Source organism: Pipistrellus kuhlii, unplaced genomic scaffold (genome assembly GCF_014108245.1).
Source record: "Pipistrellus kuhlii isolate mPipKuh1 unplaced genomic scaffold, mPipKuh1.p scaffold_m20_p_2, whole genome shotgun sequence".
Lineage (NCBI taxonomy): Eukaryota > Metazoa > Chordata > Mammalia > Chiroptera > Vespertilionidae > Pipistrellus > Pipistrellus kuhlii.
This window is the reverse complement of record NW_023425515.1, coordinates 53,325,903-53,347,000: the sequence shown is the minus strand read 5'-3', so window position 1 is coordinate 53,347,000 and position 21,098 is coordinate 53,325,903. Positions and strand designations below refer to the sequence as shown.

The 21,098-nt window shown below is 36.5% G+C and overlaps 1 protein-coding gene across 8 annotated transcripts in view; it reads right to left on the bottom strand.

The window, feature by feature from the left end:
* The window catches only part of GSK3B (glycogen synthase kinase 3 beta), a 180,612-nt gene that overhangs the window by 33,933 nt on the left and 125,581 nt on the right, over window positions 1-21,098 (bottom strand). For 6 of the 8 annotated variants that reach the window (XM_036447141.2, XM_036447137.2, XM_036447140.2 and 3 more), the window contains 2 exons: window positions 10,116-10,211; window positions 680-718 (listed from right to left, as the gene is read on the bottom strand). In XM_036447141.2, the coding sequence (XP_036303034.1) occupies window positions 680-718; window positions 10,116-10,211 (135 nt within the window). The remainder of the gene's footprint in view (window positions 1-679; window positions 719-10,115; window positions 10,212-21,098) is intronic. The other 2 variants (XM_036447139.2, XM_036447142.2) reach the window with 1 other exon arrangement.

The following is a 21,098-nucleotide window of genomic DNA, read 5'->3' as shown; positions in this document are numbered from 1 at the left end:
TAAAAAAAAATAAAGGCATTCATTCCAAGAACCTACATTAAAATCAAGACTTAGCCTACCTTTTAAAAATCTACCCATTATTACTTGAAGCCCTTTGAAAGATTCCTGATGAGAAAACCTTTGGTTCAATACTTTATAAAGGTTAAGTGGACATTTATATGAGGGCAAAAACCAGTGTCTCCTCAAGTTTAGATTTTTAACCGTAATATAGGGTGTGGTAGCAAGCAACTTCCAAAAATTGCATTCCAAACTAGAAAACAACTCTTCTGAATTATCTTTGTGTCTAATAAAGGAAAGGACACAAATAACTACTTTGTCTTTTGTCTTATCAAAAGTCAATTTGAAAGAAGTTTCTGCTTTATTCTTCACTTACTGCAATTGCTTAACATTCAGAACCTTGGGTTCCATGGACCTTCGTCAATATTTATTTATAAACAATTTTCAAATCCCATAATTCCTAAACTTCAATCTCGATGTTAATAAGTCACTCAGGAAGACTGACAATCTATACCATAAGCAAAACCTGTATCATACAGTAAATGAAAAGAGAAATCAGAGCTACCTACATTGTTTTTACTGTTATATTCCAAGAACAAATAATTGTTTAGCCTTTCAAAAAGTTTTCCCCTTAGTTTCATAACCTGCCCTGAAATTTTGGGAAAAAAAATTAAGTACATACCCGCACTCCTGAGTTGAAATGTCCTGTTCCTGATGAATCCTAAAGATGATAATGCAGTGAAATAATCCAAACAGGGGAAGTCAATCCAAAAGAGAATAGTCCAGCAAGGAAAAATATATCCAATGTTATAAGAAATCCAAGGTGTGGGGGGGACATAGAAAATGTTTATACAGTTATAAACTTTAAACATCAGTCTCCACAGTAGCAAGTCCAAGTTTTAAAAATTATTTCACCACAGTGTATGCAAAAATTTTTTTTTGATTGCGCAATGGTGAGGCACAGTAAAGAAACATTTTAATTTAAATTTATATTATGTTCCAATGCCAGTGCATTTATTAAAAAAATACAAAACCAAAAAAAGTTAAAATCAAAATGAAATCTAGAAGTAAAGTTCCCAAAGTAAAGTGTTTGGTCTTCTATGACCTGGATTCATCATCCATTGACATGGCTGGGAGGGGGCATTTAAGATTGCTTTTAAAGATATGTTCCCAATATGCTAATTTTCTTCTATTAACATATTCCAGTTATACAGTATAAACATTTTTCTTGCTAAATTATTAGTGATGAGAAGAAAGTAATAAATATATTTAATTTGTATTATTATAGATTTCAAGCCAAATATTTCCAATTTGTGTGAGCTAAGAAGGATCAGGCCACCGCGGATTATTCTCCATTTTGGATTGACTTCCCTGCTAAAAGATATTTACTGACATTCTCATTATCTTAGGACTCTTCAGGAATAGACATTATCACCTCAGGAGTGCGGGTATAAACTTACATTTTCTATTGTGGGCTTTGCCCCCTCATACCCTTGCACCCATTACTTAGGAAAAATAAATATATAACATTCTTTCCTTTTTGGAAAAACTCACTGGAAAAAAAAAATCCTATGTCTTTGAGCACTACAAATTCAACACAGTTCTATCTGCAAATATGCCCAATTCACCCACCAAAAGCTAAACAAAAATATATACAATAAACAATACAACTAAGGGACAGTCACAGTTATAGGTGACATGCATAATAATGTACACCAACACCTAGGCACAAAGGAGCCAAATATGCAAGGGAGGTGGTAGGGTCTATTATGTCTAGGTATTGAGAATAAACAATGGCAGAACTCACCAGTAGCTGTGAATTCCCTTGGCTATTCTAAGAGAATTTAACATTCTTTTAGGATAGTTTCCAGTGGGCGAATTAAATATTTTGCAAAAATAAATAATCCGCGGATTACTTTTAGTCTGCAGACTAAAATTTAGTACACGGATTAAAATCCGGCCCATCAGAATAGAAATCTCTCATGAACTAAAAAACACAACCAGGTGGACAAAAGTAGAAAACCAGACTAAAAAAACTGAGAGCACAAAGTAAGACTCAACTGGGCCAACTAACAATTAGTACGCAGACTAAATATGGCCAGCCAAGTATGTTAGCAAGGCCATGAAGAGCCCAAAACACCCTGTAGTAACTAAAAACAGAATTAAATAAATAAAACAAAACTGAACAAAGCAAATAAATAAATAATTGAAATAAAGAAAAGAAAAAGAAAAAATTGAAAGGAATCAAAACACTGACATGAACTTTCAAGTGATTCAAATACTACCTCACCTGTGCAGCAACGCATTTTCTTAAATTGAAACAAACTCTCATCACAAATACTAATCCATAGAAGAAATTAACAGAAAAATTAAGTTTTTCAAAAAGGAAGTCTCAGTGATATTGAACAAATGCAAATAAATTCTTAAATAAAGAATTATTCAAAATAAATTTGCATTTGGATAACTCAAAAATGATAGAGGCAATTTTCCTTTATATGTCCTAGAACAGGTTTTTGTCATTAAATATCAAATTTCAACCTGGAGCTAACGGTTATGATTGAACCTTGAGCACTTTAAGATTACCATTTATAAACAGTCATATAGGTACAACACCAAAGCCTACTGTTGATTCTCAGAGCATTAACTCTCAGTAATTCTACTGCATTAAACAGCCAACCAGAGCAATGTAAAAATGCCTATGGGCAGTGATAATCTGAGTAGAACATAGGACTAGTGCCATGCCTATTCTGAACAACTACTACTCCCTAGCTTTGATAGTGATAAATGCAAAACACAGACATTGTTCTCTGATTATACACAAAATACACAAGAACCTAATGTTAAAAATGGATAAACTCTGAACATTCCTAAAGGGCAACCCAAGTATTGGCTCTCAAGTAATTTATTAATCTGTTAAAATTATTTGCAATTTATAAATGTAAATATAGGATTAAAAGTGAGAGAATGCCATGGATTTTTTTGAACAGTTAATTATGATGATTAACCAAGCTAATTAACTAAGACAAAAACTTAAATCTACTTAAGTGCTCACATATAGTACATAATTCATAAGAAACACAAACGTCTTTCCTTAGCCATGACAGAGCTAGCATTAATAAATTTAATCTGTGCTAATTAAAAGGTGTATTGAGCTTCTTGCATTCTATATATGTTTTGATATCAGCATTTAACTATGCTATTTTCTCCCTCTCAACATCATTTACTGTACTATAGGCTTATACAGATGATTTACCAAAATGTCCAGTTATCCAATTTAACCATTCTTTGTTCATGAAATTATTATTGTAGTCAGGCTGACCTTCCTAAGAATAGGGAACTATTTCTTTTTCATTCACACTTACTCATCTTAAAAAATACAACAATCCTAACAGATGTGCATCTAAGGAAATCCAGATCCCCCTTCAAAAACCCCCTTTCCTGGGTCCTTCCATCACCTTTTTCCCTCCACCACCCTCATGGGAGATCTATCTTATAAAGTCTGCAACATGTGAAACACACCTGAACATCTAGAACATACAATCAAGTATATGGTTATATATTAGTGTATATTTATTTGATACTCGCTTCAACTGAGTCAGTTGGGTTACCTGTAACCTTTTCAAGGGCAAGGAATATATATTTTACATCTTCTGCATTCTTTATGGCATCCAGCACAGCACTGGGTTACACAGGATATATGGGTTTTAAAAAACAAATGATAAATTAAAAAATATTCTTCTTTTTTATATTATTCCTCTTCCATGTTGATTGACTACCCTAGGAAGCCTTCTAGTTACCAGCAAAGAAATGGGAGCATAGCCAGTGTAGATGGAAAAATGAAGACTCCTACTTACATAGGAAACAATATTAAAAAAGAAAAGTGATTATTCTAGCACTAGTAAAGATATACGTTAGCAAATGTAATAGAAAATATAGTGTATTTATGAGAAAAGTGAGAATGGATAGAAGAATGTTCAGGGCAGAGGGGGTTAAGTAATAATATAGAATAAAACAGACGTAGCAATCCTAGAAATCCCCAACATAGTTTTATGCTTTCTGGAATACACGTGAGCAAAATGATTAGGGTAAAGAGACTAGAAGAGAAAGATGAAATGGATCTGCAAAAAAGTTTGTGAAGGCAATTTTTGTTTTGTGCTCTCTATGTCCTGCCTGGAAGTATTTTTAGTAACATGTTAAACTATAGTTGGAACAGGTAAGCTTACTAAGTGAAAAATACTGCACTGAAAAGCTCAAAAAAAAATTGTAAGATTATGAAGTCTTTAAAAAATAAGTATAGCTTTAAGTATAAAGAGTAATTAAATATAATTGTTTATTATAGTGTGATTCCTTGATAGCTGAAATGACCTCAGAACCCAATTTCCTGCTTACTCTGTTAGCTAGTTGTAAGTGCCAATATTCATTCATTTTAAAACATATGAACAATGTTCTAAGAAATCAAGTACGCAAGGATTAATTTTGGTGGATAATGCATTCTGGGATACTTAATAAAAATGATCTATGGTTCCACATATCCTACAGATACTTAACTATTAAGTAAGCTACCATGTATGCCAAAAACAGCAACAAACATTTTTAGGTAACTGGACCCATTTTATTACTACCATTTTGAAAATTTGTAAATGCTATAATACATATCGTATGACTTGGTACTTATAATCATGGAGAGCTTGAATAATCAGAAAATATTTCACAGAAGTGAAATTTCAGGTCTTGAGAAAAGATTAAAACTTATAAGCAGAGAAAAACATTCTAAATGTGGAGGGGGGGGGGGTGGGCAGGGGCGGAGAGACAATAGCAGGAGGCAGAAATGACTGGTTTCTCCGGGATCCAATTAGGGGACCAGTTTGATTAGACCCAAAAATTCAGCATGACTACATGCTCCCTTCAAAATGAGCTATAAGCTAACATATTAAACAGTCCTAATCCAATTGAAAGAGATCAGGCCCTTGGGATTCTAATTTACTTCCTTTAACTAAACAGTTATATCACTTATGAATTTCATTAATCTGAAAGAATATACAGATATCTGTGTTACCTAACTGATTTCATAGGTTTATTTACTCTGGGATAAAGAGGGAATACTTTTCTTAAATAACATAGACAAAAGTTAAGTGAATTGGGCATTCAAAATGGTGGTGGTGAAGGGGGAGAGACTCATATCAATCCTATATGATAGAAGGGTAATATACAAATTGACACTAAAGGCAGAACGTTCGGTCACTATAATGCACACTGACCACCAGGAGGCAGATGCCCAATGCAGGAGCTCCCACAGGGGTGCTCTGCTCAGTCACAAGCCAGGCTGATGGCTGTGCGCGCAGCGGTGGTAGTGGGAGCCTCTCCCGCCACCTCTGCAGCACTAAGGATGTCTGACTGTGGCTTAGGCCCACTCCTAAGCCACAGTCAGACATCCCCTGAGGGATCCGGGGCTGCCAGAGTGATGTCTGACTGCCAGCTTAGGTCCGATCCCCCGGGGAGCGGGCCTAGGCCAGCAGGTGGACATCCCCTGAGGGGTCCTGGACTGCGAGAGGGCGCAGACCAGGCTGAAGGACCACCCCAGGCTTCTAGTTATACTATAACCTTATTAGAAATCCCTAACCTACCCTAACTAAATATTAACTTCTAAATTTATTGCTTAACTATATGTATTTAAGGGTGAAGGAGCTAGAAAGCTTGAGAAAAAGCCTGGGTTCTATCAAGTTGATGCTTCAGGGAAGGTTAAGAGCAGGACAAGAATTAAATTTCTTATTTTAGACAGGAAAGGTAGAAATGATTAAGAGCAGAGTATATGTGACATATGAGAAACTGAAGGAGGGAAATTGGTTAGGAGGTAGGAGGTTGTTTTATCAATGCTATGAAGGCCTAAGTTAAAGTCAGGGCAGTGGAGATAGATAAGACAAATCACAGAACTATAATGAAGGTAGAATCTTTACATTTATTCAGAACTAAAATGAAATAATCCTTTATGTGCATACTTTCACAACATTTTCAAAAGAATCCAGAGAAAAAAATACAAGAGCTAACTGGTATCTTAACAAAAGAAAAAACTTGAGGAACAAAGAAGCAGTGCTTAAAACTAGATCCCCACTTCATACCTAAAAGATTATTATATTTGCCCTGGCTGGTATTGCTCCATTGGTTGGGCATAGTGTCGTGCACCAAAAGATTGCCAGTTTGATTCTCAGTCAGGGCATGTACCTGGGTTTGGGGCTCCATCCTTGGTAGGAGGATTGCAGGAGGCAGCAGATCGATGTGCTGCTCTTCTACCCACCCCCCCTCTTTCTCTCTCTCTTTCTCTCTCTCCTTATAAAAATAAATATATTTTTTAAAAGAAAAAAGAATACAATTCAACCAGATCTCCATTTTCTAAATGCAGAATTTAAGCTTACTCTTTTCTTCCAACCAATTTCCATTTCTACTTAATTCTCAGTCTACTTTTGCATCATTTCTTTTGGCTTCCCATCTGGCTTTTACTGTTTGATGTGTACAGCAAACACCACTGCAGAGGTCTTTATCTTTCTCACTCCCACTGCCAAGAATATCCCTATTTAAAAACATTAGCACCTATTTCCCCCTCTCCTCCCCCCATTTACTACTTAAACCACAAATGCTTTCTCAATGAATTAGGTTGTTCTGGCTATAAAGTAATAGGCAAGGGCAATTTACTGGATTTCTAAATTCTCAAGATTCCTGCCATATAACACACCGTGATCATCTCGTGGTCTTGTTCTTTTGTTTATCTTTCCTACAGATCCGAACCTCTCACCTCAGGGTTCCCATGGAAGATATTTTCTCTCTTGATTTTTATATCTACCTACTTTCTTTTTTAGAATACTGGCTCCGAATCCTGGTGAGATAGCTGTACTATACTGCAGCACAAGGAACCAAAATATCCACAAGCTTCAGGAAATGGGGCTAAAATGCATTCTAACAAAGCAGCTTTTGTTTCCAGACTGTATTTACCTGACCTCTAAGGACAAGAAACTCTTCTCTTTAGAAAACTGTATTTTTTAATACATTAATGTGTATTAATGTATTAAAAAATACTATTAACTACATAGGCTGCATAGTGGGAGAGCACTTATCAAGTTGGTGTCTACTATCAAAATGGAGAATAGAAGGGACAGACTTCCTCTAAAAACTTAAAATTTTGTGTTTTATTGTTTTTATTTATTTATTTACTTATTTTTAATATATTTTATTGATTTCTTTACAGAGAGGAAGGGAGAGAGATAGAGAGCTAGAAATGTCGATGAGAGAGAAACGTCGACCAACTGCCTCTTGCACACCCCCTACTGGGCATGTGCCCGCAACCAATGTACATGCCCCTGACCGGAATCGAACCTGGGACCTTTCAGTCTGCAGACCGAAGCTCTACCACTGAGCCAAACCGGTTACGGCAAATTTTGTGTTTTAATATCGATAATAATCTACTTTTGAAAATCAATATAAGAATATCCTGGATTATCTAGATTCATCTAGATTCTAGATGATAGAGCAGTGTCATAAAATTTCTGTATCTGAATTTGTTACTAAGGTAATACCAACCTAGTTATGTGCACTAAAGAGAAATTAATCTAAGTATCCTATTAGATAATAAATGCATTTGTATCAAATGAAATCAAATTATGTCAAGGCACACTATATGAAGAATTCACAGTAGTTTGAACAGACAAAATGGGGGAAATTGAGTCATTATTCTACACACAGTATAGAATGGAAAGCTAAATAAAACAAATAAAAGGGTGGGCTTTATATAGATTATTAAAGTTTGAAAAACATTAATGTAAGATATAGAAACATTTGGAACCCACAAGGGCAAAGGAAGGGATAAAGCAAATAAAGTCATGACAAATCTTCTGTTGGCTGCATTTTAATTATAATCAATCATTCCTCACATTCCATCCTGGCTAATATTTGAATTGAGAAGCTATAATATAGGGGAAAAGTGCAGAATGTGACACATACTAACATTCGTGTGGCAGTCTTGATTTAAAAAAAAATGAGGACAGGATTGATAAGATTTCATAACCTCAACTTCAGCATTATATTGCTTAGAAACCTTATATTAAGGTTAATTTTCTTCATAAAAAATCTTGATTAAAGAAAATATGGAGCCGAGACTGGTTTGGCTCAATGGATAGAGCGTCGGCTTGGGGACCCAAGGGACCCGGGTTCGATTCTGGTCAAGGGCATGTACCTTGGTTGCGGGCATATCCCCAGTGAGGGGTGTGCAAGAGGCAGCTGATCGATGACTCTCTCTCATCGATGTTTCTAGCTCTCTATCTTTCTCCCTTCTTCTCTGTACAAAATCAATAAAATATATTTAAAAAAAAAGAAAAAGAAAAAGAAAATATGGAAATGCAGAAAAAGAAAAAAAATCACCCATACTCTTCTCACCTAAACTACTATTACCATTTTGGAATATGCACCTGCACTCAATAGACAGAATTCTCGTTTGTTTGTTTGTTTTTCTTTAACATGGCTGAAATCTGAGTACACTACAAACTACTTTATAAGCATTTTAACTTGGAATAATTTTCCTGGATTCAACTCAGCTTTTAAACCCAGAGACCACCTGGGACTCTCTGAATTTAGAGTCAGCTGGGAGACCCTAGATAATCTTCTGACCCAGATTCAAAATAAACTTTAAGTACAAAGACAAAAGAATGTTTTATCTCAGGATATTTAGTGTTTGTTATAAATTAATAAGGGTGTGTGTGTGTGGGGGGGAAAGGCAACATCTTGGTCAGTGAAAGCTATAGCCTATAATTTTGGCACTAAAATACTACTGAGGTCTTTGAGTCTAAATAACATATAATCAGTAACAAGAGGATTTTTTGAAGTGAAGAGAGGTATTGTGATTATGAGAACTTGAAGGAAAGCAACTGGAATTATAATACAGTTTAGTGAGAGAAAGACACATAGTTTGAATCTGGGAAGGTAAGTTATTTCAACTTCAGGCCTAAATTACTTCATCTCATTTATAAAAGATCTAAAACCAAGTAAGTGAACTCATCAACATTCAAAACAAATTCTTATATATACAGTTTTAAGTACAGAACATCTCTGCTTTAAATACAGATTAAAAAGTTGAACATTTTTAACCCACAAAAATATATAATGAAATATAAGTAAATGGGAAGGGGGAATGCATAGCACATAACTAGAAGTTTAAAAGATCTGGCATTAAACTCACATGTGTACACATAAATAAGTTTATTGGCTTTACAACAGCCACCCATTTAAATCTTGGATAAGTAATTTAGTATGTTTGGCCAGAGTTTCTGAATCTGTAAAATGAGGAAGCTAGAGATTCACTCTAGCTATACATCCTATGGAGACATGTTTTTTCTTGCACACTTAATCTCAAAAATTAAAGTGAGGTTAAAAAAAACACACTGTTAATAAAAAAAATCTCTCTTAAAAATAATTTCTAATAAGCGTCAAAGCAAAAAATAACATTTTCCAGTAAGTTAGTACTTCTCTTACTAACTTAAGATGATTCCATCTAATATTGAGATTGGATTTTTCCAATAGCTAGCTAGTGACATCCAGTTTAACATCTATTGCTTTCAATGTATACTCCTAGCAAGATCAAACCTGCTTTTTATCCTCGCTCCCAAAATACCAATAGAAAAGTAAATAAGAAAAATATACCATTATCATTTATAATAAGGTCTCTATATTAATAGTTTATAAAAGGAATATATGAAATGTTTTCAATAGTGTATGATGCAAAACTAATAAGCAACTCTATGTAAATAAATTAACTTCTGAATTTTAAGTAGTCAAAATTTATACAAGAATTTTGCTCCTATAAAATTATATATCTTAATGATATAACTACACTGTTCTCATCCTACAAATAAAATCCTGGATGAAAACAATTTACTGGAAATCAATAGAGACAAAACTATATGTAGTCAATGAAATACTGAAGTACAACTACCCAACTATCTTTACAGGCAGAACTGCTGTGTACTTTGTACTCAGGCAGCTATTTAGTCTCAAAATAGTTTAATTTAAGAACAATAAAAAACCCAAGTTTTAGTTAACTTGCTAATGTGCTTTTATAAAAACTCTACTTGACTCACCTTAGTCCAAGGATGTGCCTTAATTTGAGGAAATTTGAATTCTGTATAGTTTGGATTCATTTCTCTAATTTGCTCCCTTGTTGGTGTCCCCAGAACCTAGACAGAGAAAGCACGTTATTACCATAACTTTCTACATACTTACAAATATAACATTTATGTTTCAATGTATTGGTTTCATTGGAAAAGGAATTCCAAAATTATAAAATACGAAACTCATTAAATAGAGCAAACTTTGTAAAAAATGTTTCATTTATTGACTCATGTTATTCTACCCTATACAGGCTTTTAATTATAATAATAACAACAACAACAACAGGCTTTTACAATAATAATGATGACGATGATGTTATATCAGTGTTGTAAAAAATGATCACTCAAAAATACTTAAGTAATAACCAGGCATCTTTATTCTATCTAGAAAACAAGCTATTGCAAAGATGGCATCTGAAATGAGAATAGCTCTTATTCATTTCGTCAAGTATAGTCCAAAGTTTTATTATCAAGTAGGCCTGTGCACTCAGGGTGTGTGGGGGGTGCCCCTCAGCCCAGCCTACATCCTCTCGGGAGCCCTCAGTGGTGTCTGACTGCGGGGAGTGGGCCTAAGCTGTCAGTTCGACATCCTTAATGCTGCAGCGGAGGCAAGAGAGGCTCCCATCATAGCCGGGAGCGTGGTTCAAGGCTTCTGGTTGAGTGGTGCTCCCCCTGTGGGAGCACACTGACCATTAGGGTGCAGCTCCTGTGTTGAGCGTCTGTTCCCTGGTGGTCAGTGCGTGTCATAGCGACCGATCGTTATGTTTGGTCGATTTGCATACTAGCCTTTTATTTTATAGGATAATTGGGAAAGCCATACTTAACCATGGTCATCAATAATTCCACTTAATCACTGAATATTTAGTGATTGTCCCCTGTGTATAAGGAACTATGCTATAATATATGGAAGATAATAAAAAAAAAAGGCCAATAAATTTCTTGCATGATGAAATTACATATTTCTGCGTGGAAAAAGTGTAAATACAAGATGCATTCAGGACTGAACAAAGGAAAATATATTGTCCTGGCTCCACAAACAGATGATGGGAAGAAACACTGAATACTAAAAATGAGCACTTAAAAAAAAAATGACATCTATAATTCATCTTTATAAACTTTATGGCCTAGTACAAAACAATTTTGTTGAAATATTAAGCCATTTACAATACAGGACAATGGCACAAAAAAAAGTGGAATGTACAATACATACTTGATTTCTGGTGCCAAGCAGTGAATAATCAGAGCAAAGTAAGAAATAAAGTTTTGTTTTGTTTTTTTGTTGTTATTCCGATACTCTAGACTCCTTTAAAACTTTCAGGCCTTAATCAAAATCTTAAAAGTGTTATTCTTCAAAAGACACTCTTAAGAAGTCAAAAGCCAAGCTACAGACTAAAACATATATTCCACAAAGGACTTAAATCTAGAAGACTCGAATTATTAAAAAACAAGATGATGATCCAAGATGGTGGTAGAGTAGGACCAAACTGGAATTACAACTAAATTATAACACACACACACACACACACACACACACAAATTATGGAACAATCATCTGAATAAACAACTGGAGACTAGATGAAGAGAAGTCTTATAACCAAAGATTTATAGAAGAAGCTACACTGAGACTGGCAAGAAGGGCGGAGATGAGAAAAGGGTTGGCCCTGCCTTCCGGTGGCAGCTGAGATTCTGGAGGGATATCTCAACTATGGGGGAACCCCCGATAAATGTGAGGTTAAAAAGTTGGGCTCCCCAACTCCAAGCACCAGGGCCAGGAAGAGGCACCAACATAACATTTAAGTATTTACTTTGAGTTCATTCTTGTGTATGATGTAAGGTGGTCTAGTTTCACTTTTTTTGCACATATCTGTCCAATTTTTCCAGCACCATTTGTTGATTAGACCAGTGGTTGGCAAATTGCGGCTTGTGAGGTGAAGTTTGCCGCTCTGTTGATTAATGAATTTGCCAACCACTGGACCAGACTATTGAAGATAGTCTTCAATATTATATTCTTGTTTACTTTGACAAATATTGACTATAAAGGCACTGGTTTATTTCTGGGCTCTCCATTTGGTTCCATTAATCTATATGTCTGTTTTTATGCCAGTACCATACTGTTTTGATTACTATGGCCTTGTAGTATAGTTTGACATCAGATATTTTGTTGTTCTTTCTCAAGACTGCTGTGGCTATTCTGGGTCTCTTTTTTGTTTTTATTTTATTATTTGTTAAATATATTTATATTGATTTCAGAGAGATAAAAACATCAATGACGAGAATCATTGATTGGCTGCTAATACACCTCCTACTGGGGATCAAGCCCACAGCCAGGGCATGTGTTCTTTTTTTTTTTTTTTTTTTTTTTAGGGCATGTGTTCTTGACCGTAATTGAACCTGGAACCCTTCAGTCCACAGGCTGGCGCTCTATCCACTGAGCCAAACCAGTTAGGGCTATTCTGGGGCTTTTGTAGTTCTATACAGTTCTAAAATATTTGTTCTAGTTCATTGGTATCTTGATAGGAATTGCACTGAACCTACAGATTGCTTTGGATAGTATGGACATTTTAACGATGTTAATTCCTATCTATGAACATGGTACATGCTTCCACTTATTTGTATCTTCTTTTCTTTTTTTAGTGTTTTATAACTTTCTGAGTACAGGTCTTTTACATCCTTGGTTAAATTTATTCCTAGGTATTTCATTTTACTTTTGATACAATTGGAAATGGGAGTGTTTTCTTAGTTTCCCTGATCATTCAATATTGGTGTATAAAAATGCAACTGATTTCTGGATATTTATTTTGTATCCTGCTATTTTACTGAGTTAATTTGTCAATTAAGGTAGTACTTTGGTGGAATCTTTAGGGTTCTCTCTAATAACATGTCACCTGCAAATAATGATAGTTTTACTTCTTCCTTTCTAATTTGGATGCCTTTTATTTCTTCTTGCCTAATTGCTGTGGCTAGGACTTCCAGTATTATGTTGAATAAGAGTAGTGAAAGTGGACATCCCTGTCTTATTCCCAATCTTAAGGGAAACACTTGCAGTTTTTGTTTTTTGAGTATGCTATTGGATGGCCCTACATATAAGGTCTTCATTATGTACCTAATATTTACCACTTGGTGGAGAACTCCCCTGGGTTCTTCTTGAGTGTCTTAAATATCATTTTCTCTTCCAACACTATTCCTTCATAATATCATCAACATTTTTTTATAACTATCAAAATTAGAAACTGAAATGGGTGCTAGATTTATATTTTTATCTAAGCATTTTTACATACTTATAATGCCCCTTCAATATTCACTAGTGCATTCATATGGAAAATCTTTTATCAGAATGGAAATAATCTGCTTTGATGAATAGTGATGATATAAAAAAAGACTCTTAATTATACTTCTAATTTATTATTAGAGTTTAACTAACTGTATTCTCCACTTTCAAAATCGGTTTTGTGACTTAAGATGCTAATTACAAGTTAATAAGTGAAATAACTGATTTATTCACTATCAATTAAAAGTAATTTAACCAAATAAATTATCCTGTCACCATCAAGTGGCAACAGAGATTTTTATTTCTGTTCTTGAATTACTAAGGCTATAAGATCAGGAAATATAAATTCTAATGTTATAATTTGTTCTAATTTTTCTTGCCAAATATTAAACTACTGTAATCAGTTTTTCTAATCTTTTTCTTCTTATTTTTTATAATCTTAAAGTCAGGTTTTCGCCAGGCTGGAATGGAAACTACAGGGGAGAACCTCTGGTCTCTAGAGGTCAGCAAACTTTTAATATAAAGAGCTTTAAAATATTACTTTAGGCTTTGTGGGCCATATAGCTTCTGTCACTACTCAACTCTGTCACGGTAGCACAAAGCAGCCATCAACATAAATTTATTACAAAAATGGGCAGAAGACTGTATTTGAACACTAGGCCCTAGTTGCCGACCTCTGACCGGCACCAAACATTTTCAGAGATAAGATAAACTGAGGCCCAGAAGGAGCAATTTTTCAGAGGTAGATCAGAACTAATCAGAGACAGAGCTAGGACGTAATTTAAATCTCATTTGTGACAAACTGATTTAGGAGATAATATCAAGTAATCTGTTTACTAGACTTGGTTGAAGGACGAATAATTTCAGTTTCTAATTTTGGTAGTTGTGAAAAAATGTTGATGATATTAAACATGAAGGGACAGTGTTGAAAGAGAAAATAAAATTTAAGACACTCAAGAAGAACCCAGGGGAGTTCTCCACCAAGTGGTGAATATTAGGTACATCATCTAGAAGAGAGCTTGAGGCTAGAAGAAACATCTCTGGTAGTTCCTAATGTACAGGTGCTAGGTGGCTTTAGTGTATAACAGGCAAGGCATGTTGAAGGAGAAGAGTGCTACATACGGAGACCCTTGTGACACAAATATATGAAAAAAAGAAAATTTAAAAAGAAGGCTGAGACTGATGTCCAAGAAATCTAAAGGGACCCCACAGACAAAGATACTACGGAGGACAAGAAAAGAGAACATTTAAAGGACAGAGATAGGTAACTTATGACACAGTGGGCCCATTAAAATGAAGCCCAAAAAGGTGTTCACTGCAGCTGGCCATGGAGGCTTTCTTTCGGACCATGATGAGGTCAGCGTACATTAAGTACTTTTTAAAAATATATATATATTTTATTGATTTTTTACAGAGAGGAAGAGAGAGGGATAGAGAGTTAGAAACATGAGAGAGAATCATCGAACAGCTGTCTCTTGCACACGCCCTATTGGGGATGTGCCCACAACCAAGGTACATGGCCCTAACTGGAATCGAACTTGGGACCCTACAGTCCACAGGCTGACGCTCTCTCCACTGAGCCAAACTAGTTTCGGCCATAAGTACTTTCAAAAGGTACATCAGTGAGGGGAAAGGAGAAGACAAGAGAAGAAATACTTATTGAGCATCTAATATGTAAAAGCTCTGTGCTATGTATATCACTTTTCTTTTCTCATTTAAACTTTATAGACATTTCACATAGAAAAGAAGTTAACTCAAGAAAACTGAATTCTCAAAGTTACAGTTTGTCAGTGATGAATATAGGATTCAAATAAATGTGCAGTGGACTCCCTAAAATGGTCTACCCAATATTTAGTACAGAAATAAAAATTATTATAGTTTTTAAAACATTATTTTAAAAAATCTTTACTGTTCAAAAAACTAAAAATGAAATTCCCATTTGACCCAGTCATCCCACTTCAAGGAATATATCCCAAGAAACTAGAAACACAAATCAGAATGGATATATGCACCCCTATGTTCATAGCAGCACAATTTACAATAGCTAAGATTTGGAAACACCCTCAATGCCCATCAGCAGATGAGTGAATTAGAAAACTATGGTACATCTACACAATGGAATACTGTGCTGCTATAAAAAAAAAAAAAAGAAGGAATTCTTACCATTTGCAGCAGCATGGATGGAACTGGAGAGCATTATGCTAAGTGAAATAAGCCAGGCAATGAAAGAAAAATACCACATGATCTCACTCATTTATGGAAAATAAAGAGCATTATAACCCGATGAACAAAAAGATAAGATACAGAGGTAGTGAAGCATTGAACAGACTGTCAAATTACAACAGGAAGGCTGGGAGTGTTGGGGAATTGGGGAAAGAGATCAACTGAAGGACTTGTATGCTTGCATATAAGCACAACCAATGGACACAAGACACTGGGAAGGGTTGTGGGGGTGGGATGAGGGCATGTGCCAGGGGGTAGGAGAGGCTGGGAAAAGGTCAATGGGGGAAAAAAGATATATGAGACTGACGTGCTGCCTACTGCACTAAGAAGGCAGCTGCCTAAAAAAGAGATATGTGTACTACTATTTGTAATACTTTTAACAATAAAATAAAATAAACACAATTAAAAATAATGTTAAAAAAATCTTTACTACTGAGATTACAGATATTTCTCTCCCTCCCTCTCCTTCTCCTCCATCCACCCAGTTCCATCTTTGCCCCAAGTCTTCACCATCCTACTGTATGTGTCCATTGGTAATGCATATATACATACTAGAGGCCTAGTATACGAATTTGTGCATGGGTGGAGTCCAACTGACCTGCCCCAATCGGGGCCAATTGGGTCTGGCTAGCTGGGGGGAGGGGCCGTGGGCAGTTGACCGACTGGCTTCACCCCCTGGTCAAATTCCCGGTTGAGGGGACAATTTGCATAAAAGCCTAGGTGGCGCCATGCCCTTGAGTGACACTGTCACAAGATGGCTACACGCACAGCGAAGGTAGGGCCTTGCGGCTGCTCCACACAGTGAAGCCTGGAGTCCCTTGGCTCTGTGGCGTGGAAGAGGCTGGTCCTGGTGGAAGAGGCAGGTCACTGCAGGGGAGGGCTATCATGGGTGGTCAGGCCGGCAGGGGAGGGCAGTTAGGGGCAATCAGGCCAGCAGGGGAGTGGTTAGGGAATGATCAGGCAAGCGATGAGGAGCCAGAGGTCCTGAATTGTGAGAGGGATGCCCGACTGCAGGTTTAAACTGGCAATCAGACATCCCCAGAGGGGACCCCAGACTGGAGAGGGTGCAGGCCGGGACACCCCCGCTCCCATGCACAAATTTTGTGCAACAGGCCTCTAGTATAGCATCTGTTTAATCTCTTCCCACCTCTGCCACTCCTCTTCCCTCTGAGAATCATCAGTATGTTCCATTTCCATGCCTCTGATTCTATTTTACTCACCAATTTATTAATAGGTTATTCATATATTTTAATTTTTAGATTCAATGGTTGACAGATTGTATTTATTGCCATTTTATTGCTCATATATTTTTTAAAATCTTTTTCTTCTTCCTTTTCTTAAAAAATACCCTTAAACATTTCATGTTATAGTGATTTGGTGGTGATGAAATCCTTTAGCTTTTTTTGGTCTGTGAAGCTCTTTACCTGAACTTCAATTCTAAATAATAGCTTTCCTGGATAGAGTAATCTTGATTTTAGGTCTTTACTATTTATCATTTTAAAAGTTTTTTGCCAATCTATTTTGGCCTGCAAAGTTTCTGTTGAGAAATCAGCCTACATTCATATGGGCACTTCCTTATAGCTAACCAACTGTTTTTATCTTGCTGCTTTTAAGACTGTCTTTTGCCCTTGGCATTTTAATTGTGATGTGTCTTGGGGTGGTCCTCTTTGGGTTCCTCTTGTTTGGGACTCTCTGCACTTCCTGAACTTGTAAGTCTATTTCTTTCAATGGGTAGGGGACATTTTCTGTCATTATTTCTAAATAGGTTTTCAATATCTTGTTCTCTCTCCTCCTTCTAGCACACAGTGTGAATGTTGGTACAACTGAAGTTGTCCCAGAGGCTCCTTACACTATTTTCATATTTTTGGATTCTTTTTTCTTTTTGCTCTTCTGGTTAGGTGTTTTGTTTTTTGTGTGCTTCCTTATATTTCAAATAGTTGATTTGATTCTCAGAGTCCTCTAATTGTTGAATCCCTGTAAGTTATTCTTTTTTTTTTTATAATATATATTTTATTGATTTTTTTACAGAGAGGGAGAGGGATAGAGAGCTAGAAACATTAATGAGAGAGAGACATTGATCAGCTGCCTCCTACACATCCCCTACTGGGGATGTGCCTGCAACCAATGTACATGCCCTTGACCGGAATCGAACCTGGGACCTTTCAGTCCACAGACCGAAGCTCTATCCACTGAGCCAAACTGGTTTCGGCCCTATAAGTTATTCTTTATTTTAGTTAGTGTACGCTTAATTTCTGACTGGTCCTTTTCCATGTCTTTGACATTCTCAGTAAGATCCATGAAAGTCTTACTAAATCCTTTGAAGGTCTCATGAATATCCCTGAGTAACCTTATAACCATGGTTTTTAACTCTGTATCCAGTAGATAGCTTCTTCCATTTCTATCATTTGTGTTTGTTTCTATGTATTAGGTAGAGCTGCTACATCTCCTAGAGTTGGTAGAGTCTTGTGTAGCAGGTGTCCTATAGGACCCAGTGGCTCAGCTTCCTCAGTCACCTGAGTTAGGCACTCTAGGTGTGCCCCTGTGTGGCCTGTATGCACAGTCTTGTTGTTGATGAAACTTAACTGCTGTCACTGGGAGAAACTGACCTCCAGGCCAATTGACTGTGAGTACCAGTTGCAACTATAGTGGGAGAATTGCTGTGCAGGAAACACCCCTATAGGGCAGGACTTGCTTCAGTGGGGTTTTGGTGCTCACTGGTTCTGCCCGTTGACTGTGTCACTTGCGGATGTGTAAAGCTGTAATCTGGTATGGTCTGAAGCTATCCACCAGGTGCACTGGCTGTAGGGGCTTCAGGGAGGTTCAAAGTCAGCCACTGACTGGGGCCACTCAGCAGGAGCTAGAGAGATCTTCAGATTCCTCCTATTTGTATTGGGTTTGGAAGTGCCCAAGTGAGGCCCAGCTGTGAAGCACGGCAGGTTGGTGCTGGTCTCAGGTCTAGAGCCTTTTATTGATATGTTTGAGGTATGCCGACACCAGCTACAGCTTGTTTGAGAGACTAGCAAAGTCTGAAGCCTGAGCCGGGAAAGGCCATTCATGTGGAAAAGCTGCTGCAAACAGCTTGGGTAGAGCTGCAAATTGGATGGGGAGAGGTCTCAGGGAATCACCAGGGTGGAGAAAACAGTGTGCTCCAGGTTGATGGGGACTTAGTCAGCCCTGGGACAGGGGAGGTCTTGGCATAGGAACAATGACCCCTGCATGTACCTTCATCTGGTAGAAAGCTGCCCTGATGCCAGACAATCTGGTTCCTCCCCATATGTGTCTGGGTCCTCCAACACCTCCTGGCGCTGGAGCTCAGAGTAAACGAGTCTGAGTCAGTTTGTGCCTGGCCCTTTAAGAGGGACACCTGGGTCTCCGGCAGCCTCTGTGTCTTTCAGCCACAATCCCCGCTGGTTTTTACAGCCCGAAGTTACAGGGACTTACTTCTCTTCCCAGCTCTAGGACTCTAGGCAAAAGGGTCTGGTGTGGTGCTGGGAACCCTTGCTCTTCAGGGCAGCCTCTGCAGGGATTATCTCCCTCTAGTTTAAAAGAAAATAGCCAAGGTGGATGCTGGACCAGCCTGTTCCTCACCTCTACCTCTCCTAGCAGTTCCAAGTGCTTTCTTTTTTACTTCTGTAGTTGTAGGACTTTCATTCAGCCAGCTTTCAGGCAGTTCTGAATGGAGGTTATTCCATATTTTAGTTGTAATTTTGATGTGGTGATGGGAGGTGGCAAATACCAGTGTTTACCTACCCAACCATCTTGGTTCTCAAAATATCATTTTCTTTCTTTCTTTTCTTTTCTTTTCTTTTCTTTTCCTTTTTTCTTTTCTTTTCTTTTCTTTTCTTTTCTTTTCTTTTCTTTCTTTCTTTCTTTCTTTCTTTCTTTCTTTCTTTCTTTTTCTTTCTTTTCCTTTCTTTTCCTTTTTTAAAAATATATTTTATTGATTTTGTACAGAGAGGAAGGGAGAGAGACAGTGATCAGACTAATATTACATTATTTTAAAAAATATATATATTTTATTGATTTTTGTACAGAGTGGAAGGGAGAGAGATAGAGAGTTCGAAACATCAATGAGAGAGAGTCATCGATCAGCTGCCTCTTGCACACCTCCTACCGGGGAAATGCCCGCAACCAAGGTACATGCCCTTGACCGGAATCGAACTCGGATCCCTTCAGTCCCCAAGCCGACGCTCTATCCATTGAGCCAAACTGGTCTCGGCTCAAAATATCACTTTCTTAAACTCCACTGATTATGCCATATAATGAAACCAGAGTCATTTTGAGTTGTGTAGGATATAGATATAAGATTATGAGGCTATAATTAAAAGTATATATATATAAAAAAAAGGAAATTCCAGGCTTACTCATGTTTAAGTATATTTGCAATACCAACCATACAAGTTTATTATTTTTACCTGTTAGAGATTGGTTCACATGGTTGAAATGTAAATGGTATTTACATTTACTATTAATATGCATAAGTACTGCTACAGCAAGGCCTCAACTGCAGAAACTATTGTTGTTATGCAATTGCTTTGCGTATAAATATTGTACGTGTATAACAGGGAGCCATAACTGCTTTCAGGTCTCAATTGTAAACTAAAAGCTTTATATAAAGTAGTACAATTTTGTATAATTGTGCATCCGTGGTTCAATAAATTTAAAATTCCATATAAGGCTTGCATTATTGAAAAAAAAAAAATGGCTATTATGGACTTCTGCTTCCAGTCATTGTGAAGTAACTAATATTAGAAATTCCCTCCACGTGTAAACAAATAGAAAACTGATGAATAAAATACTCTTCAAAGAAAAAGGAAAATATGATTCAAGAACAAGAGAAAAAAAGAAATCTGTCAACAGGCACATATCCAAAAATGACAAAGGTGAGAGAATTAGAAAATAAAAGCTTTGAAACAGTGTTAATGAGACATATAAGATAAAAATAGTAATTGTGCAGTTGAAAAATACTACATGTGACATGCAAACTTCACCAGAAATCCAACAACAGATAAGCACCACAGAAGAAAAACAATTAGTGAACTTAAATACCACACCAAATCAACCAATAAAAGTCACCAATAAAGGGACAATATTTTCCCAAACAAAAAGAGACACATTATATACAATAAAACTTTCAGCCAACTTCTCATTAGAAATAATGCAAGCCAAAAGAAATTGATGCCTTTCTAAAGAAAATTTGAAAACTAAGAAATCCTACATTTATGAAAATTTCCTTCAAACAACATGATTAGGCAAAGAAAAGCTAAGAGGGTTTGTCACCAGGAGATTTATACTATAAGAAAATACTTCAGGATGAAAGAAAAGGATTCCAAATGAACATTCATATCTACACAAACTAAAGAAGAACCACCAAAAATGGTAAAGGTGGCTAAATGTGTGACATTTCCCGCTTGCTTTTAAATTTCTTAGAAGAAAGTTTAAAGTACTGTAAAAGTAATGCA